This window comes from Dermacentor andersoni, chromosome 2 (genome assembly GCF_023375885.2).
Source record: "Dermacentor andersoni chromosome 2, qqDerAnde1_hic_scaffold, whole genome shotgun sequence".
NCBI lineage: Eukaryota > Metazoa > Arthropoda > Arachnida > Ixodida > Ixodidae > Dermacentor > Dermacentor andersoni.
This window is the reverse complement of record NC_092815.1, coordinates 130063728-130090108: the sequence shown is the minus strand read 5'-3', so window position 1 is coordinate 130090108 and position 26381 is coordinate 130063728. Positions and strand designations below refer to the sequence as shown.

Below are 26381 nucleotides of genomic sequence, written 5' to 3'. Positions count from 1 at the left end.
TGGTTGCTTAGCAGAACAAGGCGTCACCAATACGGCGTGCCTCATAATCAAATCCTGGTTATGGCAGGTATAATCCTACACTTTAATTAATTTTACTATTTCAACCAGTGGGTAGTCGTTGTCGACTGAAGTTAAAGGGCCCACGGCGACACCTCTACTTACTTTTTTTCCGCGACGACTCGACGTGGATAGGCGAAGTACGAAAGTTCTCGCCATTTTCATTTTTGAGATGGTACGTGGCAAAAATAAAACAACAAAACAAACTGCGGAGCGTGCGAACACGCTGTGATGACCATAGGCAGGCCGTGCTTCGGGGCAACTCCAGGCAACCCGTACAGTAAGATATATCTCCTGTGATAACTTCTCACATGGCGCAATGCAGAAGTAAATCTTGGACAGAAAGAACGACAGCTAAAGGAAGCGATATAGGCTATACCTGCGTTCTCAAGTGCCTTATCTTTTTTTTTTTTGAAGCTCTTGCTTTTCTTTCTTGAGCCAGACCCCTTGTCATATTCTTTATCAGTACGCGAAGATGAGGGCTCTGCTGTGTAGGACTGTAAAGCGTGCATAGAACCTCAGGGAAGCCTTGTAGAACACAAGCTCGTCGTGCCCCGTCGGGAACGTGAAAAAGTCAGCGACCGCTGGTTGTCAACTCAACGATGGCTGGCAAGTCCCGATGAGCGCAATTTTCTGTGAATGTCGCGTGTCATATATAGGCTTGTTCTGCTCTTAAAAAAAAAAAAAGAAGAGATATGGTTCTGTTAGTCTATGCGGGCATCTAACCAGACGCGTTGCTTAGTCTCGAGCCACAATCGGAAGATGTGTTACAAGGCAAGGGAAGCACATTCACCCTTGACTCAAAGAAGACAAATCTGCATGTCCATGAAACCTCGGAGCTATACAGACGAACTCGACCGGCTCATCAACACGGACGATTAATTTTAACAATCAGCAAGATTTTTCATGCGAAGGAAAAAAAGAAAGAAGAAAGCAGTGGCGAATGTCGCGTGACTCGGGCGCGCGATCTCGCTCAGGTCAGGCGAAGACGAAACTGGTCGCGAGGAGCTCGAGCCGCTCGTGACAGACGGTGGCACCGGTGGTTCGAACGGCTCCGCTTCTACTACGTGCACCACCACCAGCAGCAGTAACAGCTGCGGCAGAAACCCACTCAGCCAGGAGCACGGCCAAGGCCATTCCCCAGTCGCTCTCAGCCTTCTTGCTCCGGGTGACGACGACCGCGACCACGAGTGGACCGATTACTCCCTGTCGCTCCATCGCCACCCAGGACCTGCGCTTCGATCGCTGTCGTCGGGCTCCTAATAGCGAGGCCGCCGCGAAGACCTCGGTAGGTCCCTCGAGCAGAAGACCCTCGGCGCCTTCAATATGGCGGACGATCGCAACGTCGACGACCTCGGCGGCGGCGGCGGCGGCAACGAAGGCCTCGCGCCCGACCAGAACGCGGCAGGTGGCCCTGTAGGATCGGACGATCTCGGTGGCGACGTCACTGGTGATGGAGGCGGCGGTGCGAGCGGCGGCTTCGGCGTCAAAGGCACCGACGACAGCGGGGCCGGTGGCGGCGGCTCCGGGCCCTCGGACGACGCCCTGCTGCTGAGCGCCTCCAAGGAAGAACTCTCCTCCAGCGTCCTCGGCAGGTCGTCCGACGTGAGCCCCGTGGTAGGCCGCTCCGAAACCGGCGACATGTTCGAGCGGTTGCGCCACGCGCAGCGAGACCCCCACGGGGCCGCCGCCGACGTTGCCTTCAGCGCGCAGCAGCAGAACGACCGCTGGATCGTCGTTTTCGTGGTGGGCGGCCTGTACGTGTTCTTCTACGCGATCGGCGGGCTCGCCTACTACCTGCTCGACGTTTACGGCTACACGGTCGACTACTCGGGACGCGCCAACCACACCACCGGCAATCCAACAAACATGTAGCCACACGTCGCCGGCCGCCAGTGGTGGTAGCACGCGTGCAGACTCCGCGACCATGCGGTGCTCGTCAACGCGGAGTGCCCGACCGTGCGTGGCCCGGTGCAGTGTGGTCGGGCACGCGGGCGCCGCGTGGCGCATTTATTGGTTTAATTAGTTTTCCCCGCCTTCGTGGGCGCTGAAACGCACTCATTTCTTCTTTAAGAGGCAAGCCAACAGTCACTGGACAAGGAGCAATGACGTAATGTTTTCGTCTTTTCGTATATTAAAGTATCTATTCAATGGCAATATTACTGACGTTAATTTATCTCACTGACGTCACCCGTTAGGCTCAGCCATTGTTTGTGAGCTGCTTCCTAAAACGTGCCGCAGTGTTTGTCTGTTTTCTTAGTTTTTTTTTTGTTTTCTCTCCCGCTTTATTCAGTACCAGTGATTGCGATCACTGGTGTTTTAACATGTTGATACATGCATGTGGCACTGAGGAGAGAGAGAGAGAGAGAGCTGGGATAATTTTGACCATCGGGGTTTCTCTAACGTGCGCCTAAATCAAAGTACTCGAGCGTTTCTGCGTTTCGTTTCAATAAAATATGGCACTTGCGGTCGGAATGGAATCCACGACCGAATCAATGGTCGAGAATTCCACTGAGTTAATGCGGCGGATTTTCCTTTTTCTTTGGGGGGGGGGGGGGGGGGGGGGGGCGTCTCATCGCACAAAAGGTTGTGCAAGGGCGAAAACAAAAAAAAATTTTTTAACATCCCGCGTGCGCGAAATATCCGTATAATATATCTGGGCTCTCGCGTTGCCAGCGTGCGCGAGCGGGATATACTTCGTGCTAAATTCAGGTAAAATTGTAGCGTGACTTTCTTTTGCTAAGTTTATGATAAACAGTGGCGACGCACAGAAATGTAGCAGCGTTAAATTAACATATAGGTCCGCGTGATCATGAGAAAGAAACACGCAATAATTAAAAATTGGTTAGAGAGAGTACAGCAGGCATTACCAGATCTCGACTGGGAGCTTGCCAGTGTCGTTGAAAAAGAAAGTGTACAAGCATTGCATTCTACCGCTGCTAACATATGGGGCAGAAACTTTGAGGGTAACAAAGAACCTCGAGAACAAGTTAAGGAACGCGCAAAGAGCGATGCAAAGAAAGAAATGTTAGGTGTAACGTTAAGAGACAGGAAGAGAGCGGCGGGGATGAGAGAGAAAACGGGGATATTCGATATTGTGACATTAAGAGAAAAAAAAATGAAGCTGGGCAGGCCATGCAATGCGTAGAGTAGATAACCGCTGGACCACTACAGTTAAAGAATGGGTGCGAACGGAAGGGAAGGGCAGTCGAGGACGGCAGAAAGTTAATTAGGTGGGGTGATGAATTGAGGAAATTTGCAGGCGCAAGTTGGAATCACCTAGCGCAAGATAGGGGGAATTAGAGATCGCTGGGGGAGGCCTTCATGCTGCAGTGGACATTAAAATAGGCTGATGCTACTGCTGCTGCTGATGATGATAGGTCCGCGCAACAGGTTTCAACTAGCACACTTCTGCGTAAGAGGTGCAACATCGCTTACCACGGGAAAACTATGCCGTAAACGCGACCTTCGTGGCTTTTCGTCGGGCAGAACGGCATGGGTAAGAACCCGTGACGATTAGATAAAGAAGGTACGAGGAAGCAGTCGTTGGGAGGGGGGGGGGGGGGGTACGTGCGAGATAAGCGCCACTCTTCAAGAGGAAGGTTGCATCCACTTAAAGTGGGGTAGCGGCTTGTTTCTGCCGGTTCTCCTTTACAGCTTCCTAGGCGAGCAATACATTTTACAATGCGTAAGTTTATTACCTTAACATTTATGTCGTAAAGAGTCAGTTGCACATGCACTTCTTTCTGTACGCAGCATTTAAAAAAAAATCATTATCCATATAGGTGGACAAACAGTATGCAACTCCCACGCACATGTTGGAATCCATTTGAAACGAAGCTTTGGCGAAGTGCAAGTGCTTTACAAGTGAACGCGATTCTTACCATCGTGTTTACTTTCATCCAATGAAACGTGTAATTTCATGCAGTGCTAATGTTTATACACAACACGTGTCACAGATTTAACCTCATGCAACGTTTATATTTATGCACTGCACCGTTGACAAGGAAGGAAGGAAATGAAACTTTATTTTCCAAAAAAAAAAATTAGGCGAGCTACACAGAAAAAAAAATTAAATTATGTTGTTTTACGTGCCAAAACCACGATCTGGTTATGAGGCACGCCGCTGTGGGGTACTCCGGAATAATTTGGACCACCTGGGGTTCTTTAACGTGTCAGCTACACAGAAATGCAAACTCCCAGCGCACGTGAATACGCACCGCGACACGACGCAGATACGCCACGAGGACGTAGGCAACGTGTGAGGCTTGTCGAGTGCAGAATGGTGACGAGAGGTGTACGTACAGAAAAGTACAACACACATGTAAGTGCATGTAAGGATTTTGTACCCGTTGTGTCACACTGGCATGCGCTCATTCTAGAAGATTGGCCAAGCATATGGGCACGTATCCGGTGACCCACTAGTGGGGTTTTCAAGTGTAAGAAATCTGAGAAAATCAAAGCAGCCGTTGGATATCATGCGCTATCCTATGAAAAGTTCTGTATGCTTTATATAGATCCATATGAGCCAAATAGGTGAAGAAAGTTTCGCTTTAAATTGCTACGTGTTTGTTGAGCGTTTCGTTGAGGGAGACTCTGTGAAAATTGTAGCTTGCCAATACAAAGCAGTAGGACCATGCATTCGAATGCGTGCCAGCTGAGGTTTGTGCGTCGGTGGTGTCACAATATTAATCTTAGGGTCAATATTCGCAAAATGTATCTTACGCAAGAACGTTTGCTCATTGATTGGTGTTCGGAGCGTAGCGTCATTATCTGGCGTTCGGCGGGATACTGATGCTATGGACCGGTACGATAAAGAAATGACACGCGCGGTGATGCACAATCGGGAACGGCAGTTGCGTAAGAGTTTTACGAAAAAAAAAAATAATAACGTTAAATAAATGCGGCTATAACGTCCCGAAAATGCATAGTGGGCTACGACGGACGCCGCAGTTGCGGGTGCCTCCGGATAATTTTTTTGACCACCGGCCGCTGTTGTCTATAGTGCACCTAAATACACGAGCGTTTCATTGCGACAGCAATTACACGGACAGTCGAGGTGCGCTCGGGCCACCGGCGCCGTCGTGCTGTCACGGTATCGACGGCGCATGCGTGGCCCGCGAGTGGTGATTTCTCCGCCACGCGCGTCTCTGGAGACGTGATGACCGATTACTGGCGATTGGCTGGAAAATGAGGGGGAAGAGGCGAAGAAGCGTCGCTTTTAAGAATGGCAGTATACGTAGATCGACGATAAAGAAACGGCGAAGTGAAAGAAGCTCGCCTGCAACGAAAAGAACGGACCGCAAAGAGTGAGTGGCTGGCAAGAGACAAGATATTTTATTCACCAGAAAGCCAGAGAAGCCGACCTTAGCTCTGGCAGGTGCGCTAGCGTTACAATGCACTGGGGAAGAAGAAAATTGGAGCAAGGCCAATGAGAAATGATGATCAAGAACTAGGATATATGGGATGCGTATTACACAATGGCCCTACTGAATCCGCACTTCGACTTTCCGTGTCATGCGTGGGAACTGTCCGAGCCTGAGCTCGTTGGTCGGCACAGCACAAGAACGTTTTCCGTCAGGAAACAGTGATTTGAACAGTGGGGAAGGAGGCACAGGGTACACCAATGGTGTCAACACATGGCTGGTGTCAACACACCGCTGGTGTCAACACACCGCTGGTGTCAACACACCGCTGGTGTCAACACACCGCTGGTGAACCTGTGGTGTGTCTTGTGTTTTTCTCCCAGCGGCTTTTGTCCGTCTCTTCTGACGGAAAGATTTCTTTAACGGAATTGCTTTCTTCACCGTTTTAGTAACAGGCCGAGGACAGCGCTCTCCAACAGCGGTTGCCGGCCGACACTTCCTATAAAAAAATTTTCAACGCCCTTCGCTTCAGAAAATATGCTGAGTCTTTACGGTGACGTACAGGGCTCATTATGACTGAACAAGCACGTCCTTGATTCAGATGCAAAATGCAGTCTACCCTCAAATGTTAGGCAAAGCCAGGCGGCTTCAGTGCACGGGGTTCACCGTTGCTTTTCGCCCAGCGCTACGTTAATTTCATCAGCCTCTTCGGCGAGCACTACCAGGTGATTGTGCGACTGCTTCACGGGGTGGACAAAATTTCGCTCAGCTCGATGGCGGTAAGGGCAGAGCAATTGGCGCGCGAATGTAATGGAGCCTTATCTAAACCTATTCTTTTTAATTATCCCTTTAAACGCGCTGAGAATTACGGGATGAAATGTAATAATTGTGACCCCTAAACACTGACCCACAGTAAAAAAAAAAAATCCCGAAGATTACGCACACCGTGGAAATCGATGTAAACCAAGTTATAAGATAAGCCCGAAAGACGAAACGGAGCGCCTCGATAAGAGACACGTAGCAGACTTCCGCGATGAGCGGGGACCGCAACCGTCAGCCAGGGTAGCGATAAAAAGACGACATAGCGTTCAAACCGACCGCAGGAGCTAAGTATTCGTGCGCTATACGAAGTTCTCGCGCAAGAGCAGCTGCGTCTTATAAAAGCTGGCGCGTGCATTTTCTGCGCGCTCGTGTTCTCGGTGCTCACCTTCCCGCTTGACCTGGAGTACGCGGCAATCGTCTCAAAGAGCTCACTTGTTGGCACGAGAGAAGCATACGCATCCACTCGTGGTTTGGCACAGTGGTTGGAGCATCGGACTGTTGTTGGATAGCCAGGTTTCATACCGCCATCAGACACGTATATTTTTTTTTTTTTTTTGTGCGTGAGTGGTTCGGCTAGACCGCACTGTAACAGCAGTAGCAGGAGCAGCTACAGTCAGCAACGTCCGGCATGGCTTGTCAAGAAAGCTTCGCTTTAAGGAAACGTTGAGAGGGTAACATGCCACGCAATAGAACTGAAAAAAGGAGGAGAGAGAAAGAAACAAAAATAGAAAAGAAAACCCACACAATGAGGAAAGCTGTGTCATACTATATCGGTGGATCCATGCCAAATCATAGATAAATGCACAATTTTCGAGGTATCATAACGGCCGTACGATCGCATTCCCAAAGTTTCCTGCCGCTATTTTGCAGGAAAGTGCATTACTGGAAGCGCAAAAGTAAAAATCGGCAGCATGTTAGACTCCTGTAACACGTGAAGGTGAAAGCCTGCTGGCACAGGTGGTAATGCATTAGGTTATCCAATCGGAGGGGTGAGGCTTCTTTCAAGACATAACGAGCTGCAGGGCGAAGTAAAGGTATTGCGCTTGAATCGACTTCCTTAACGATACATGCGAGTACCTAATGCCCTATACAGAGGTTCTTTAGTTCTTTCTTTCTTTCTTTCTGTCTTTTCTCTTTCTCTCTTTATTTCTTTTTTTTATTCCTTTGTTCTATCGTCCGTTCTTTCTTTCTTTCTTTATTTCGTTCCTTCTCTCGTTCTTTTTTCTTCGTGTATTCTTTCATATCCAACCATTGAATATCTGCTTGCTTACGGGAGTATGAGCCATTCCTGATATTGATGTTTCCTTTCTTTCTTTTCTTCGTTTTTTTTCTTTCGTGTATTCATTCATATTCAGCCATTGCATCTTTGCTTGCTTACTGAGGTGTGAGCCATTCCAGATTATGTAATTTTTTTCGGGTATGAGCCATTGCTGATGATGATATTTTTTGTACCACTCGTCAACTTTTTTTATACCACTCGACTTAGTAGGAAATTTTTTTAACTTAGACGCCACTTATTTCGGGTAGGAGCCATTGCGACGAGCCACTTCGCCTTGAAAGAAAACACACATACATATGCACACGCGCACACGACATAATGCATTTAACATATGCATATTCTCTGAAGCAAGGCGCATAACATGTGACTTACTTCTTCGACAAACCAAATCTTTGATCCCGACTCAGGAACTACAAAAGTCCAGATTGCAATATTAGATGTGGCGCTGGTGGTCGCCAAACAACTAACACGACGCTTTCATTTTTGCCAGGAAGCTCTTCTGTACATTCCACTCGGTGTGCATAATATATACGCTCTTTCCTCGGAACATGCTCTCGCAGATTAGCTCACCACGTGTATACACCCGCACACGAGAACGCGCGCTTGTATATGTCACTGTACTGCTCGCGCTGGTACGTCTGGTCCGTACACGTATGTGCGTTGACGCGGCATCAGACGTAGACAAGGCACAGAAATATTGCGGCGTTGCTGTAGTTTTGTCGACCCGGATTCATTCGGAAAGAAGCAGCCAGCGCCCATTAGTAATATGAGGGCATTAAATCTGTGCTTGTTCAGCCACGGTGCTCGCGGGTGCTAATGGGTTCCTGCTACGCTCCACGTCTTTAACGCGGGCTATTTCAGCTGGGCGAAGTTGCGCTGACGAAATGCATGCAGGTGTTTAAACCTCCTCAGATATATGCCGACAGCAGCGGATAGCGATGCAAGTATAAAACAAGGAGACATTGGAATTAAATTATGAATAGTGCATAGCGAGAGACTCGAATGTTGAAGGCAGAACTGATTGTTGTGCGCTGCCAGAAAAAAATGATAAAGGTGGTAACTCCGTGTGTCGCAATAGATAGATAGATAGATAGATATATATATATATATATATATATATATATATATATATATATATATATATATATATATATATATATATATATATATATATATATATAGATAGATAGATAGATAGATAGATAGATAGATAGATAGATAGATAGATAGCAGACTATATTTGAAACAAATTATTACACCTGTACCAGTGAGTTCGGCCCTGGGCGTAAGAAACGTAAGTGTAGGATAAGGAATGTAAAGGGAAGAGCAAGTTGTGACGACGACGTAGATGTAGCGGCGTTAGTTAGTAAACTGGAAGAATAGCGACCCAATATCGTCCTCTCCTCGCTCTGTGATGTAGAGACAAAGATGGTGCTTTCCTTGCGACTGTGTACAAAGAGCTGAACAGAAGACGGATGTCCTACGACACAGAACACGCGTAGCGATGTGTCGAAATAAGCGCGCTCAGAAAAAAAAAACGAGCACTGCTGTCTCGCTCTCACTTTGCTTCAGCAAAGGCCGACCGTAAGTCGGAACAAAGGAAAAGCCCGGTGTACTTAGAATGCAACAAATCGAAGCAAAATCCGGTCGAACCTTTCTCCGTTATCCGCGACCAGCCGCCAACGAGCGCCACGCCACACGTGCATTGGGGCTTACATCTATCTTGGTGAGCGATACACGCCGACGACGCGCATACCGGCCGACGTCTCTGCTCTGAGCTCGGCCTCGTGCTGGCAGCCGTAATGGGGAATGCCCATTCGTTTTCGAGTCCCGGGACCAGGTTGACAGGTCGCGCGGAAGGGGAGGGAGTATTAGGTGAAAAAAGAAAGAGAGAGACGAAAAGGACAAAATAAAGGGAGGAAGGAGGATAATAATGATAAGAGTGAAGCGCCCACAACAGGCCAAGCGCTTCGGATTTGTGCGATGCGAGAACTCTCCTCATTTATAATGCAGCTGCGGCATTGGGGAGGGAGCGAGGCGGCGCCCGTACTTCGCTGCGGGAAATGAGGGGCCGCGACCTCCTTTCACTCTTCGCGTCGTGGTCTGCGCCCTTTTTTTTTTCGCGCTGCGTTTTGTCCTCTCTCTGAAGAGCTAGCGGGGTTTCCCTGAAACAGGTCTCGCGTTCACTTAATTGCATGCTGTGTTCTTGTCTAGCCAATATCACGTGTATTGGAAAACAGGACGCAGTGCCTTACATACCGGCCACTTGGCTGGCAGTAAAGGAAATTAACAAAAAAAGCCTTCTGACCCCTGGTTTCAACTTAAAGTTCGTAGATTGCTAGGGACATAAAAAAAGAAGAGAGAGACAGCGACTGAAGTGTTCGCGGTGACTTGGCTCTCTCAATTTCCCATGATGCCGTCTCAAAGATGTTGTCCGAGAAGGGGACTTGTGCGAGCTTAACAAAGAAACAAGTCGGCGACGGTGAGCCCGCCTGCAGGCTGTTATCGCTTACCGCTGCACATAAGGCCAGCTATGCCCTAGTTTGCACCTACAGACAGCTTACACCTAGGCCCGGCCCCAAGGCAAATTTCGGATCAGCCATCGACTAAAGGGAGTGTTCTAGAACTTACCGCAAGCACCACCGACCCTTTCCCTACTGAGCTAAAGTGTACCGCTAAGTGAATGTCACGAATGCACCAAGAATGGCGGCGCGAGGAGAACGTGATATATCGTGTACGCGAATGAGGTAAGCGGCGTATGATCTAGTCGTACTCGTAGCTCTGTGAAAATAAAATACCAAAAGCGCTACACACTGTATATGTTGTAAATTAAAAAAAAAATTGCGTTCTCCGGACTAAGTTTCTTACCTGTACACGTAGTCCGGTGAAAGCGTTCGCGCCAGCTCCTAAGTAATCTGGACGGTGTACATTTTTAATCTCCCTCTCTACCGCTGCATAGTTGGCCGCCGAGGTGAACTGCCATAGCTTTAACCGCTGAACCTCGCAGCCCATCTGCTTCAGGTATCCGCGAGATCAATCGATGGCCTTGGCTGGTTGCGCGACCCCGCAAATAGAGAACGGGGAGGCCATCTGCTTGTGCTGGCGTGCTCGTTGGCGCTTTCCGTAAGGTGTGGATAGTTTCGTTTGCGCTCAGTATAGAATAATTAACTGTAGCATTTAACACTAAATGTTTTTTTTTTTCGCTGCAAGTGTATCGTGATTACAAGAAAAGAAAAGGAGAAGAAAAAAACGAACACACGCGGTTTGGACAGGGTCGGAAAGAAGCGCGAAAGAAAAAAAAATACGTTGCGCACAACTTTTCGTCTCAAAGCTTGCCGTTATGCGTTACGCAGGCGCTGTTTATTCTCTGAAGCCGAGTTGTACATATACATAACGCACGTTTGGGCAGCAAACCGGACGTACGTCTGATTAACCTCCCTGCCTTTCCTCTCTTCTATTTCTCTCTCTCTCTCTACATAACGCTTAGAAGTTAAGTTATACATTTATGTAAGGCTGCGCAATCAAATAGTCAGCCTTGCATTGAGTAAAGTCCTATGCATGTGAAGTGCCGTGTTCCGTAATCTTTATTGTTCTTATTATTTTGTTAGTGTTTGACTCCTGCGCTATTGTAAAATGTCAAGAATTGCTAGAAATAAGAATTCTGGACCCCGTTTTGGCTATGCCCCCTTCCTCTCCCGTCGTTCTCAATACAGCTTCACTGAAACGTTCTTTTCTTTTTCTTTTCATATCACCTTGTGTTGTCATCCTGAATAACTGGACAATTTATTGTTTGTGGAGAAGCCGGTGGCGCAACAGCTGCCAACATTTCCAGTGTCAGCCAAGTAAATCACTCACACTCGTAAATCTCAGCTGCTGGCTCAAGCTGACAAGGTAGCTACGATTTAGAGCAATCCACCAGTGAGCCCGCTTGATTTATCGTACACCGTTTGTGTTGCAACTGACAAGTAGCCTATCTAATCGATCGCTACTTCGTTTGTTCGCATTGTTGCACATTAGAGATAAGCTTTTAAGAATGAGGCGCTAAAGTACCCTACAGCCGTCTCCGTCTTGCAATCACAGAGTAAACAGCAGCAACAACAGTCGCTGCTCGATAGCTGCTGGTTCATTGCCACTGCGAGTCAGCTGTGGTTGTTTAGTGTGTCGTGTCCTTGAGCACGCGATGCCATGTTTTCCTGAAAAGCCTAGTCCACAGCCGAGCTCTGGTGGTGGTTCTGGGAATTACAGTCATTGCGTGCGCGACGTAGTTTCACGCAGGCCACGTGCCTTAACGACGAAAGCGGGAGATTTAGTGGTTATCGACCTTTTTTTTTTTTTCGCAGAAAGGGGCCGCTAACGGCTGAGCGTCCAAGTTGCGCAGTCCTTTTTGAGAAGAGTTCTACGCTTTCGAAGTATCTGGTTCACCGTTGGAACTTGAAACGCCTGACGTGGGCGTAAAAAAAAACTTTTTCTCTAAGTCCTGCACCAGTTTTAGTATTGTATCGAATAACTTGCTAGGTAAATTGTGCACACACACACACACGCACACGCAAACACACACACACACACACACACACACACACACACACACACACGCACACGCACACGCGCACGCGCACACAGACGCACACGCACACGCACACGCGCACGCGCACACACACACACGCGCGCACACGCGCGCACACGCGCGCACACACGCGCACACACGCGCACACACACGCGCACGCACACACACACACACACACACACACAAATACACGCACGCACGCACGCACGCACGCACGCACGCATAGATAGATAGATAGATAGATAGACAGACAGACAGGCAGACAGACAGACAGACAGACAGACAGATAGACAGATAGATAGACAGATAGATAGACAGATAGATAGATAGATAGATAGACAGATAGATAGATAGATAGATAGATAGATAGATAGATAGATAGATAGATAGATAGATAGATAGATAGATAGATAGATAGATAGATAGATAGATAGATAGATAGATAGATAGATAGATAGATAGATAGATAGATAGATATGCGACAAAGGCATGGCAGGTAAGTGTCCAACCTCATCGTTTTGAGGGAGGTGCTCGAGCAGAGCTTCGTCAATATGTGCAGATATTTGCAACATGTGCAGCAATATCTAGTGGCTAGCCGCGAGTAACAAACAACTGAAACAAGTACTTTTGCACTTCAGTGAACACAGCTGTAGCTACGTAATATATCAATTTCCACGTGACCAGCGCCTTTTGTGTTTTCTTTTTATAAATTAAGTGCAATTGTTTCATTGAACTGACACGTGCTCGTGGGTTGCCTGGAATATCCAATGACTTCAGAGCGTGTGTTACATAATGGCCGATACTGCTTTACTTTTTTTTCTTGTTGTCGTTGTATCACAGTTAGCGCGACACTTAGATCCGCCCAACGCTAGTCTGCGAAAGTTGTGCGTCAAACTTGTATTGTAAGATTTGCCGGTTTTCATGAAAAGCCAGCCTAGCCAGCTGACATTTCCAGTAAGCCAGAAGCGACATCCTATTGAATATATTGACCAGGGACCGAACTTACAATAGCTTCCTTTTGTAAAAACTACTCTGTCTTTGCCAATAAGAAAACCATTGACTAATAAGATGACCACCGACTCTAGCCTTTCTTACGTGTCTGTTTTTACGAACGACTTTAGCGACCGAATTGCGTTGTGCCCATTTGCTTTCGTATCCGAAACACCAACACCTGGCGGCAGGGCTTAATCAGAAAGCATTTTCTTTGAAACAATTAATTTGTAACAGCCTGGCAGCCTCATGGCTGGCACCCTATTACGAATTAATTGTTACAAATTAGTTACAAATTAGTTGTTAGAAATAGTGGTACAAATTGGTGTTACATAATACCATGACTTGTCGCAACATATTGGATAGGGCTTCAACTTATTTGTCATCAGGTAGCGTTCTCGCCGATATTTCGTTCATTATCGCACTTGACTGGCGCTCGCCCTCACAATGTCATTTTACGTTCGAATGACATTGTGAACATCTTGAACATCTGTGACATTGTGAGTGAATATATTTTCAGTCATGGACCACAGTCACAAAGCAGTTTGTATGCGAGAACGGTTAGTAAGAACAGGAATCACCCAATACCGACAGTGATGTATGTATTCGTATGTATGTAATGTACTATTACAAAAGGCAGTAGACAGACGGCAAAGAAATCTTACGATTCAACAGTTTCACCAATTCAGCTCGCGGATCAAGAATAGTGACATTACATCACGAGGAAGAGTCCGGCCACCGAGCGTGTCCGTTCAAATTTCTGTTCTCCTGTCCCTTCTTCCTTTTGTCTATCTAGTCCAGAAACAAAGGGAGAAGATCTCTAATATTTCTAACAGCGACAGGCCGGTCCTACGGCGCAGTTTGACGAAGTCGAACAATGCAATAATGGCGATCAATAGACGTACGTGCTGCAGCGTAATTTGTCTCGCTACCAATTTTTCTTTTCTTTTTTTCGTTTTTACTTTTTCTCTTCTAAACTCACCCACGGTCCCCATTTGGGACACATTAATCAACATGTACTAATATAATTGTCTCGTAGGACGACATTCAAGGGTGGCCCCCACACCGAATGCCTCGACGACTGGCCCGTAAATTCTCCGCGCTCGTTAATCATGCACGCGCTTCCCATTATGCGGACGTCGGGAAAATTCCCGCGCGCATCTATCAGCGTTAGAAGCGGCATCCACTCTATATGCAGTGGCGCATCGTCGCACACGCGGTCTTCGTTCATGTCTTCGCTGTATCGGCGTAAACGTGGGCGGGTCGCCGCGTCGAAGCTCGTTGGGAACCGTTCCCTTCTACGTACCTGGCTGCTTTCCGGCGAAGCGTGGTAGGAGCGCCTGTAATAGCCGACCGCGTTGTAACAATCTGCCTTTATGCGCCCCTTACTTCCTCGCTCAGGCTTGTTTGTCTGCTGCCGACATGGATCGACCACACTGCCGATGTTGCTTGAACTTGGCCGTAGCGAGGCGTGATAACGCCGCTTCGCCGCTCCAGCGCATTGGCGGCCATCCTTCGCCGCATTCATCGACGTTCCGTTACCAATGCTCCGCAGAAGATAAACAGGCTCCGTATTCTTGCAGCTTACACTCACAGCACGAGCTCAAGGCCCCCATGCCTGACGTAGGTCGAAACGGAGTTGAACTGTAGTCTTTGAAACAACGCTAGTGTACTGGCGACTTAAAATACTTTCTTTTTAAGCTCCGTTTCCCGATTTTGGTGCCCTAAGGTTCTGGTTCACATTGGATATTAGCTTATACACCTTTATTTGACGCCAACATTAAATAAAAGTTCATTGTATGGTTTTACGCCCGAGAACCACGATCTGATTATAAGGCACGCCGTCGCGGTCGACTCCGAAGGAATTTTGACCACCTGGGGGTTTTTGACATGCAACCAATGCACGGTACCGGAACGCGTTCACATTCTGCCCTCCCCAGAAAGGCCTTTGCTGGGGCTCGGATCGAACTCGCGACTTTGTGCTCAGCTGCGCGTCGTCATAGCCACTGAGCCACCGCAGAGGATGAGGACGCGAAATTTAATACGGTGCATATAGGACGATCAGGGGATAGAGAAATGTTCGGAATATAACCAACCCTTATATATAGATTTCATTGATTACGAGAAAGCGTTTGATTCAGTCGAAACCTCAGTAGTCATGCAGGCATTACGGAATCAGGGTGTAGACGAGCCGTATGTAGAAATACTGAAAGATATTATAGCGACTCCACAGCCACCGTAGTCCTCCATAAAGAAAGCAACAAAATCCCAATAAAGAAAGACGTCAGGCAGGGAGATACGATGTCTCCAGTGCTATTCACAGCCTGTTTACAGGAGATATTCAGAGACCTGGATTGGGAAGAATTGGGGATAAGTGTTAATGGAGAATACCTTAGTAACTTGCGATTGGCTGATGATATTGCCTTGCTTAGTAACTCAGGAGACCAACTGCATTGCATGCTCACTGACCTGGAGAGGTCAGTGAGCATTCACAAAACTTCTCGTTCCTAAGAACCCTTTGTCGTTGTCAGTCATCACCAAAGACATGATTTCTTACATATGTTCTAAAAGTGGCTGTAAAACACAATGGAGTGCAACAATTACTGCAGAAATAGAGATCTGGATGATGAATAAAATGTCAAACCAAGAACGGTGGTAAACATGAGTAATCTTACGCAGCAATTCCTGGCAAATTCTAGTTTCTTGGATATTCTGTTTCCGATACCGACAAACGCAAGCTAAGTATGCCTCCGGTGGCTCTCAAAAAGAGCCACGAAGTACGGGTTTTCTTCCTTAATTAATACTACAAAAACAGCACCTGTCCTCGCACTACTCCTGAACGACCTGTATCGGTGGAGCCCTTGGGCGTTATGCAACTGTACATGACGTTATGCAAGAATGCACTATAGAGCTCAGTACGAGCTTCAACGCGTCAGCGCTGACAAAGCGGTCGTGCGTTGTAGCTCATACTCAGTGCGATGGTACGGCCCTATGCAACTAAATAAATGCTATGAAAGTACATGCAACGTTATGCACTGACTGTCGTACTAAGGCACGCGACGAGCAAACCTGGAGAGTGCTCTGCTTTGGGTTTCTTCGGCTGCCTCTTCCACACCCTCAACTCGCGCGAAATCAGCTCAGCGCGCAGACACCCAACGTCCCCTGAACACAACGTCGCGAAACCGCAACCAGAAGCTACAGCATTCAAGGACACCACTCGAGTTAGCATCCGTCAACCCCGGAATCGGTGCGATACTGTTTAAGTTTTTTGCCTGTGCACATAAACATCCTCGTCTTGGTGCAGCGTCTTTTTTTTTTTTTTTTTTTTTTGCAGCCTGTAGATTCACACCACTATTCTCCCATGAACGTCCCCTAAATTGTCTCCGCCAGTGAACGCAAAACCACTGAAAATATATTTAAAAAAATAAAACCATCTGGCGAACCTTGTTATCGGCATTAGCTTACCGGATGGCGAACCCTCACTTGTTTCCTATTCCTATAGAATTGCGTCTGTTTACAACTTGGTTGTATACACATACGCGAAATGGCAGCTTCTTGTTCCCGCATTAATTTTAACGAGAAACAGGGAACCTCTCGCATGTTCTCTAGCTGTTTTACAGCGCTCAGCCGTGAATTACAAGCACCCGAACGTTAAGCCGCCGAGACCGTTGCCAATTACCCTTATCTCATTCGCTGTCGTGCGTAGCTTCTTCACTCTTATCGTGCTGCGCATGCCTGAAGACTTCGCGCGCGTCCTTAGCACTCGCGCACACCGCGTCGGTGCCACGCCCTTCGAGGACGCAGTCGGCCCTGAAACTAGTCACACTGGAACAACGCAGCTGCTGTTGTTGTTGACCTTTGGTTTTCGCTCGGCGGCGCACGACGCCACCGCAGGCCGTTGTCCCATGCTTCATCCGGAAGAGCGGTTTGGCACATACAATAGGAATGAACGCGACTGTGTCCCGTCGAGCTGATCAAGGATAGAGGCAGCTACGTATAACGCACAACCAAATGGCCACGCTCAAGGGCCAACGCCCAGCCGGCATCCTGCAGAGACTTGGCCTCGTTCGCTGTCAACCGGGACACATCGCGCCTTACGCATTTTGCTTCCGGTCGCAATCTGTCACTCTGTCGAAACTTACTTTGGAACCAATTTAACGAGAGTCCTTTTTTTAACGGGATGATTTCTTCACTTTATTTGAGCCTTTTCTTTATTATTCTCAGGCCTGAGACGATTCGCAAGGCATATAGTCTATTTCAGATAGATTTGAAAGTGCTACATGAAACGAACCATGTTGGAAAAAGAATCTACATATCTGCGAAGAGTACCTGCGTTGGCTTCGAAGGTATAGGTAAAAAAAAAGAAGAAGAAATGCAAAGGCAAGAAACACGACCTTGTCGAAATATCTAGTTTACGCGCTTGTGATTTCTATCTGAATGCACATCTGTCATTCCCAATAAGATTACAAGTCAGTATGAGAAGACAGACAATGTCGAAAAACGCGCAGAAAGGACCTCGCACGTACAGTTTGATGTTTGTTCACAGTGATTAAGTTCCCTTTCGTCACATTACAAATGGTCTTGTGATAACGACGCGACGTCAAACAAGTACCATCGTTGCGAGAAAATTGACTTCGTGAACAGGACGGGACGCCGCGTTGCTCTACACTGATGCCATCAAAATGACAAAATGTTTCACACATTCCAACGCATATAAAAATAGAAACAAAGAAACAGACAAGAAAGAAACCCGTCGCATCCGCCGCCGTTTTGCCTTCAGACACTCAAAGTATTCGCCCCGTGTTTCCTCACCTAACAATCGTTAAGTGCGCATTGCGGACGGGTCTTATCTTAGTCATAACAGCGGACTAAATTTGTGAGTTTAATAAGCCCGCTGTGCTGCCTCTGCCATTTTTTATACACCGGTAAAGAGACAGAGAGAGAAGCAAGAAGAGGCAGAAGGGTTCACCAGACACACATCTGGATTTATAACCATCACTTAGGGAAGGGGATAAATCAAGGAAACGAAAGAAAGAAGAGAGCCGCAAGCAAGACCTACTGTCTCTGCGCAACGTTTCGCAGAAGAATAACTTTTTGTCCCAAGTTCAGCACAAATTGTCTTTCGGTGCCTGTACTTCACGCTGGCGTAGTGCCTTTGCAGGTTCTGTTCAAGCTGGGTGAGGTATTTATTTCTTTTAAATGTTATCGAATGAGGTTCTTTTTATTCGCCTGTGCAGCCACGCGGGGTAACGTTGGATCGAAACTATATGTAAGCATGAATGCCCATTTCATGCAGATACTGCAAGAGCGACTTGCTAGATGGATTGACCGCGAGTCATCGTTCGCAGTCGTGTTCTGTCTTTCGTGGCAGCGGTGGTCACTCAAACGTGTACGATGGCCTTTCCGCGTTCGCAGGAGTGCGTCCCCTCTCTGCACGTGGAGGACACGGCAGACTGGCTGGAGCAAGACGTCATCGCCGGCTTCCGAGTATGGCAGCTCATGTTCCTCTCTCTCGGAGGCCTCATCGTCGTCAGTAAGACTCATCTTGCGCTGTTTCTTTAGTCCCTGCTGTGGGCAGCGAGACGGGAGACAAGGACACCGTGGCTGCCATTGCACGAAAGTAAAATAGAACGGCACTTAACGACTGTACGCGCGGGCTTAAATTATAAGCTATCTTGGGGTCATCAGGCCACTCTGTGCGATCGAAGGAGATTTTTGTTCAACATTCCCACCGCGCCTAATTGGCAGTGACGCTGGCTTCCATTTGGGGGAATTGTAGCTGTTGACTGCGTTTGAAGTACTGGTTACCAAGCTCTCAAGCGGGATCACATATTAACGAGTACCTTAAAGCGTGTTCAGTAGCCGCGGAGCGACCATTCGAAGCAGCGACAGTAGCTCAGAGCATCAGTGCACTTTTACCTCAAGCAAGCAGAAATAAATTGTTAGGATACACGCGCTCTGATTCTGATTTGAGGAAAACATGTAGCCAATAATAAAGATCAGTGTAATTTCGCACTTTGTGAAACAATCTTTGAAATTTCGGATCTGCGACAGACTTATTTATTGTTGACAGAGCAGTGTCGCTTTTGTAGTTTCGAGCATCATAACCTCTGCACGCCAACCTCTTTCCCCTGCGAGGTATTAAGTGGCTTCACCTGTTAAATAGTATGTCTGCAGTGAAACAATCTTGCCGATCACAAATTGAGTTTTTATATTTTTTGAAGAGAAAGCCCGATCTGAATGAGAAAATATAAGCAATTACGGGGTTTTAACGTGTCGAAGTAACACATGTGTTGTAAGAGACGCCATAGTAAGGAAGGGAAGGGGGGGGGAGAGGCTCTAGATTACTTTCGACGCGTCGGAGTTCTTTAATGCGTACATCAATCTATGTACGCGATGGTTTTTGCATTCCAGCCCTATCGGTATGTAGCCGTTGCGTCTGGGAGACAACTGGCTACTTCGTGTTGAGAAATGTACCCCTATAGTCACAGGTACACCGGGTCAGGCTCATTTGCAGTCGTCGTCCTCGTCATCTCCATTGTGTTAGTCGTTTTAAAAAGTCGACAAATTTTCCACGGAATCATTTGCAAGAGCTGTTAACAAAGCTCGATGTGATCGGGAAAGTCGAGGGAGTAGCTGCCGTTCACAGTAAACGTGTTCATAGGTGGATGACTTGGTCGAGTCTACTGACTTTTCATCAATGCCATACCTAAATACCCTTTGGTCTCTTGCATTTTTGTCAGTTTCATTATCAGCCCTACCTTCTTGCTAGGCATTCAAATTGCAGTGTGGTATAAATAAAGAAAATAAAAAGAAGATTATGAATATTACTTTTGCGCAGAGATAAGGTTTTAGGTGTCTCACACGTTTTCATTAAGACTACGTGGAGTACACAGCGTCAATGTTTTCTGTGCCCTGTGGTGCTCTGACGACACTGGCATCGTGCGTGCTCATAGAGAGGGACTCTGCATTGGCGAAAGAAAAAAGAGATAGAAAAGGCTTCATCAGATGTACTGCTAGCATATGCTCATCTATCTGCCAAGGAAGAAGCCCCTTCGGTAATAGAAGTTTTATGAGTACGGCCAAGTTTACTTTTGAAAATGTTCAAATGCTGTTATGGCTGGATGTTTTTGAATAATGGACAAGACGTCGCATATTTCTCAAACATTTGTTTCTGCTGTCTAAATGAAAAATCAGACTCTGCAAGTGATAGTAATCGAAACCAGCATTTCGAAATGAACGGCAAGACGCTCATTTGACATCCGTGCGTGTTCTTTACTTTCAGTGGTGGTGATGTGCTGCTTCATGAAATGCCGTATTCCGAGAACGAAGCAAGAAATAGAGGCGGACTTCCATCGGAAGAAGCTCACTCAAGTTTTTAGGAAGCATCTGAACAAAGTTCCCGTCGAAGAAGTCGAATTTAAACTAGGTAAGCATAGCCTTCCTTTCGTAAAATTGATCAATATGTATTTTGACATTTAGAAGCATAAAGTTTGTGAATAGGGTGGCTGGACGCTTACTTTACAACTTGAAGTAAATCCGCCCTGTCCGCCTTTCTTGCGATCACATAAGAAAGTTTTCGTCCCTTCGTTTCTGGTATGACTTTAAGCCGATCAAGTGCTACTCTTGTTTTATTTGGTGTAGTTTTTCGGGGAAACAAATGCAGGCGTCCTTTAACACGTATAATGGTCAAATATTAATATAAGGGTGAAATTGGGACGTCGCTCTGAATACATGCAGTACACAAATAATTTCAAACAACGCAGGTTGCTTTTAGCTGTACTATACATTTAATCTAAACGCTTAATAGCCTAAACGAGTGTGATAAGGTCAACTGCAGAGAGAAACTGAAGCAAAACTTGATGTGTTTCTCATTGCCCCGCCATTAGTATACTTGATCCTCGACTACATTCTTATGGTGATGAATCGAAAAGGCGTGATAATTACTAAATTTTAGGCTTAGACACAGTAATTAAACCTTAGCTCTATTCTGCAGTGTCCCTGATAACCCGTTGTGTAAGTTTGCGGTGCCTTGAAGCACACCGGCCTGAGTGACTGTCTGGAGTTCTGCTGTACTTACTGTTGTATGCGACAAGTGATAACTCTATCCGCGTTTTAAAATTTCTGTTGTCCATTTTGCTTGCCTTCAGTGCACGGTATCAAACCGGACACGCGTCTCATTGACATTCCCACCTTTCCTCTTCTAGCTTTCTTTCTCTTTGTGCGACGTAAAAATCCATAAATTATTGACCTTAAGCTGAAGGTGCACTTTCTTCTTAACTCAAGGGCAATTTAATTATTGTTATCTCTCTGCGCTAAGACTATCTACTTGAAGAACAACTTCATTTTCTTTGACTATATAGATATGATATCACACGGGCTCCAAATCGCTTCAAGCCTAACACGCCCCCCTTCCACCCTGCAGCCCTAGACAAAGTGAAGGCCCTGTACGAGCACGAGCAGGACAAGCGGAGTCGTGGTTCCTGGGACTCCTTGGCCGAGAGCGAGGGCCTCACGCTGCGGCAGAGGCTGCGGAAGCTGATGCGTTCGTTCAAGCCCCGGCCGCCCGCAGCCGCTGTCGTTGTGCCGAGCTCCGGCGACGACGCCGGCTCGGAGAGCAACTCGGCTGCCGACTCGCGCGCCGACGGCGCCAGCCAATCGGGCGGCACCATCCCCAGCAGCGAGGAGAGCAGCCATGCAGGAGGGTGCCGCACCATACGCGAGGAGAAGATCTCCGTCGACGAGGAGCTCGATGATGAGGAGCAGGCGTAGCCCCGTTGTAAACCCGTCGAAAGTGTTTACGGCCGTGTTTTGCGTCGCGTCTACTTTACGTCGCGCGGTAACCATCGTCACCTCACATACAGAAACAGTGCGGTGTATGTGCACACCTTTCTGTCGCGTCCAGTGTTCTAGCGCTGCTTTTTTTTTTTGTGACCACCACCGTCGCCATCGTCTTCATTATCATCATCGTCGTCGCCATCGTCGTAGTCACCGCCAACCACCACAGCCATATTTATTATTCGCTGTAGGACGCTGGCCCGTACCATGCAGCAACCCCCAATTTTCTCTGTCCTGCGCAGACGGGCTCCATCCTATGGCTGAACATTTCAAATCTCACGCTTCCATCCGATTCGTCGCACTTGTCTGTGTTTTCCTATCCTCGGCACACATTTTATTTACTGTATTCGACCACCGGTTAACTGTTATGCACGCTGCTCGACCTACGCAACCACAATTCTTCGTCTTAGCCGCGTATTCGCGAACGGTGCTCGACTCCGAAGCTTTTCTCGAATCTACCAAGTAACATGTTACCGAGAGCAGCACAGCGTTACAGTGTGCTAGAAATATAGGCCGCCCATCGACTCAAGAAAACACTGCTCCTGAGCGACGCTACCTGGCAATTCCTAATGACGACGAGGAGCTACTTGAGAGCGACACTTTAAACCATGTTTTTTTTTTTCTAACAGGTGATAGGAGTGCATGGTTATAAAATTTTCACTCGGGAATCGCCGTAGAATACTATAGAACCGTAGTTACCACTTCAGGTCACTACTCATAACTTTACTTTCTGTAGTAGAGGCAAAGTGTCGAGTGGTGGAAAGTTAATGTCATCAAAGATACCACATGCGATCTTTTGTTATCTAATACACACTGTCGTGCCTTTCTATATATCAACGCTACGCAGGCTTCACATTTTCCGTTCTATCGCTCGTTCCGCAGTACGCTTCCCTCGCCAGAATTACGACCAAGAGAGAGGGAGAGGTTATCGGGCAGAAAGTCTCTAGGGAAATCAAACTGATGGGCGTCAAGTTCCGGCTTTCTACTCGAGATTCACGCAGATAGAAATGAAGGAAACGAGGCGATGGTTGCGCTTGAGGTGCTGATGATCATGCAGAGTATGCTTTCTCGAGTTTATACAGCCGAAATGGGTCTCGTGTGATCGTACCTTAAAGCGAGAATTGCGTGCAATATATTTCGACGACAGTGATTTCGGCGCGAGCGTAATGCATCGCATAAGGAAGATGCATGGCCGAAAAATGCGATCGAAACGTATACTCTTCATGTGGTTGCCGCTTTATCGACCATCGCGTTTTCACTCGCCGAGACAGCGCTTACCATCGTATACCGAGGTGTCCGGATGTTTTGCGGTGGCGTAATGGTAATATACGCGTGAAATCTGTAGCCGTGAAGCTGGAGGTACCCGATCTTCCGCAGTGAGCAGCAACGAACATCGGGATGAAGAAGAGACTCGACAGACTGCATGGTGTACGCCGTAGCATATCCCGAATTCACGTATATGCAGTAGCGGTACTTATCAGCCAGCAGGTTAAAGTTATTAGGCAACGGTGAGAGCACACAGTGGAAAAGCTTCGCGTGGTAAGTGACCCTCGTACACACATACGAATTATCAAACATGACTGGCGAGCCACCATGTGCACACACATACACGTACGTTTCTTATGTGTGAAGACGCACAAAACATGACTGACGGGCCGTTGCGATCGCGGAGCGGCTAAAAGCATGAGCAACAGGTACTAATTAAAAACAAGAATGATATTTTTCTTGGTTGTATAGTGCGGTAACTGATACTGAGTCGCCGAATATTTTTGTCATCCCAAACGAGCGCTTAAGCAACTAAGAGCGCCAAGGAGGGGTCCTGCAGCCCTCTCAACTCTTTCATGTTTTTCAATACATAGCAATGAAAATAGCCATTCCTTCCCTGCTCATGCTGTGTCAGGACGTTTACGAGTGCGTCACTCCTCTGAAATATGCCATCGACCGGTTTAATTGCACGGATTAAAGCGCATTCTCAACTCCATCAATAAAATTGAAGGTAAAACCTATGTAGCGTCTGTTATACTCAAAGCTGTATATGACTAAAAAGCACTGGCCAGAAGGCGCTACAGCAGTTTGAGTGCGGAACGAAAATATGTCAGGAAAATGGTGCAATTCTTCGAACGATGACAGTCTCGCTCCTGTATTAACGTTTGCTTTAGCCCGATGCGTTAGACAAACCATGGAGGAAAGAACGATCTAGGAGCGAGCAACGCGCAACGCAATTGAAGCCAAGGAAGTCGGCCCAACACGTGGTCATGTCGCGATAAGTTTTCGTGACTATCACCGCCGCGCTGGAAAGAGACATTTACAGTGCGTGCACCCTGGGCACACTCTGCCATCGCTAACCTATCGGCGCCGACACCACGCAAACAACGGAAGCTGAACTGCTGTGAACACGCATATCATTTGCCTCTTTGAATTCTCAAGTAAACATTAGTTTTTTGTGTGCCTTAACACGACGCCTGACACGGAAGGTTCCTGCCAAAGGGAGGAGAGTGACCCGGTGCACAGCACTCGGTGGTGGAATAGGAGGGGAGGGGTCTAAGAAAATCGCAGGCTACTCGATAATGACACGTTCTTTTATTTAATGAGTTAATGACAGGTTTATTGATTCTAAAATATCCATTTGGAGGTTATACTGAAGTTTTTGTTTATGACATAAGCAGAGTGGGCCCATGTGGCATGTACTATAAAGATCGGTGGGCATTGAACCCCACCAAGAACCAAGCACACTGGGCCGGGTCCGGTGAGGAGGGTCACATGTTAGGCCTACCTTTTCAAGAAGAAAAGGCAAAGGGAATGGCTTCACGATGAATTTACTTGCGAACGCTGGTTGCTTGAGGTGATGCTCCTTCCGAAGGTGCTATTCTGGACATAGCCAAGCTCCGCCATCTTGTCGAATTTGGTAATGGCAGCATTTTGAACCAATCAGAGAGGCCGTAGCAGCCCTCTTGGCGTCTCTGATTGGTTTAAAATGCCACCATTACATAATTTGACAATAAGGCGGAATTTTACACTGTCCTGATTATCCCTCCTATCGTTTATTTCATTCCTCCATGAGTCAAGCTCTGTCCAGGGTCACGCGAGCTGCAAGGAGCGCATACGCTCCTACGTCTTAGCACGACCGGTGCTTGTAGTCAGGTCGGGACCTGGACACATGCGCCTCAAGACGAGCGGTAAATTTGCTGACGCGAAATAGCACCATGTACACCCGTGAGAAAAAGTATACGGACCAGGGATTGCGCGATAAAGCCGATTTTTTTCCTAAGCCTGTGAATGCAACTTGATATTGAGGACTGTAGTCCAAGCTTGGCATGGTGAACTTTCCAGTCTACCGGTAAATTTCAGTTTATGCATGCAAATTGCAAAGAAATTTAGTTTTTTCGGACACCCTGCGGTCCGTATACTTTTTCTCACAGGTGTACTATCAGAAAATTGCTTCCTCCACTCGCTAGGCTGCATGTTACGACGCTGACGTTGACGTGCGAAGTTTCAGCGCTGCAAGGTTTTGCAAGCGCTGCACGCGTTGATGTCAAGCCCTGCTCTAGGTAATAGAAGGCATTTGTGCTACGAGCCGTGATACCACACAAATGAGCAGCCTTTTCTTCTGCTATCCACAGATCGACAAAAGCATGAACTTGGTAAGATAAAAGGCGCCGGTCCCTAAGTTGGCATGCTTGTTTAATTGTATGGACTTCTAGTAAAGATCTGGAACGTAACGCAGGGTCTGTGCACTCTGAATGTGACGCCGTCCTGTTATAAAGGGGGTGTTGCGGTGGCCCTCTCGTGTTGCTGCATGAATTAGTCTTACACTGGGCGCTTGCAACAACAGGCAGCGGAAAGTCTCAGAGGCAGCGGAGCAGCAGCCTCGAGGAAATGAATGCAGGGGAGTGCGCCTTTGGTCGGGCAAATGAATTTTGCAAGTGAGAGTTAGCCTTGGCCCATTTCCAGCCCACCATAATGTAATGTGGTTTCTTTTGAAACGTCACGGGTGGCTCTGGGAACAAAATGTGCTTTCGACTCATGTTTGCACGCTGTGTTGACTGAGCCAGTAAAATATTTGTTACTGTACTTGCCGGCTTCTGTCTCAATATTTTTCTCTTGTTTCTGCAATCTGTATTTTTTTTCTGTTGAGTTCACAAAGGTTGATTTTGGCAGCTGTTCATGTTGGCTAAGGAGTTGCTTCAGGCTGGACACTGCATCACCTTTGAGCTATATTGACTTTTGTCATAAGGCGGGGGAGAGCCAGCTCTCTATCATTTGCACAGGGGCGTTCAATATGAAAGGGGACAATGAATTAGCCACGTGCGTGCTAGTAATTAGGAAAAGTTCTATGAGCAGCATTCTTCAACAGCAGAACACAACAAATAGCAATGGGTGAAGTTCTGGCTTGCGCATTAGAAAAAAATATCGGTTCGAACATAGATGAGGTGTTCCCTTTCATATTCGACGAGAGTATACCTAC

General features: G+C 47.2%; 1 protein-coding gene across 1 annotated transcript in view; it reads left to right on the top strand.

Annotated features, from left to right (window-relative positions):
* Positions 1–25987, top strand: part of LOC126540753 (uncharacterized) — a 32061-nt gene extending 6074 nt beyond the window's left edge. The window contains exons 2-4 of the mRNA XM_050187600.3: positions 18494–18611; positions 20364–20507; positions 21504–25987. Coding sequence (XP_050043557.1) covers positions 18494–18611; positions 20364–20507; positions 21504–21850 — 609 coding nt within the window. The 3' untranslated portion in view covers positions 21851–25987. The remainder of the gene's footprint in view (positions 1–18493; positions 18612–20363; positions 20508–21503) is intronic.
* The last annotated feature ends 394 nt before the right edge of the window (positions 25988–26381 follow it).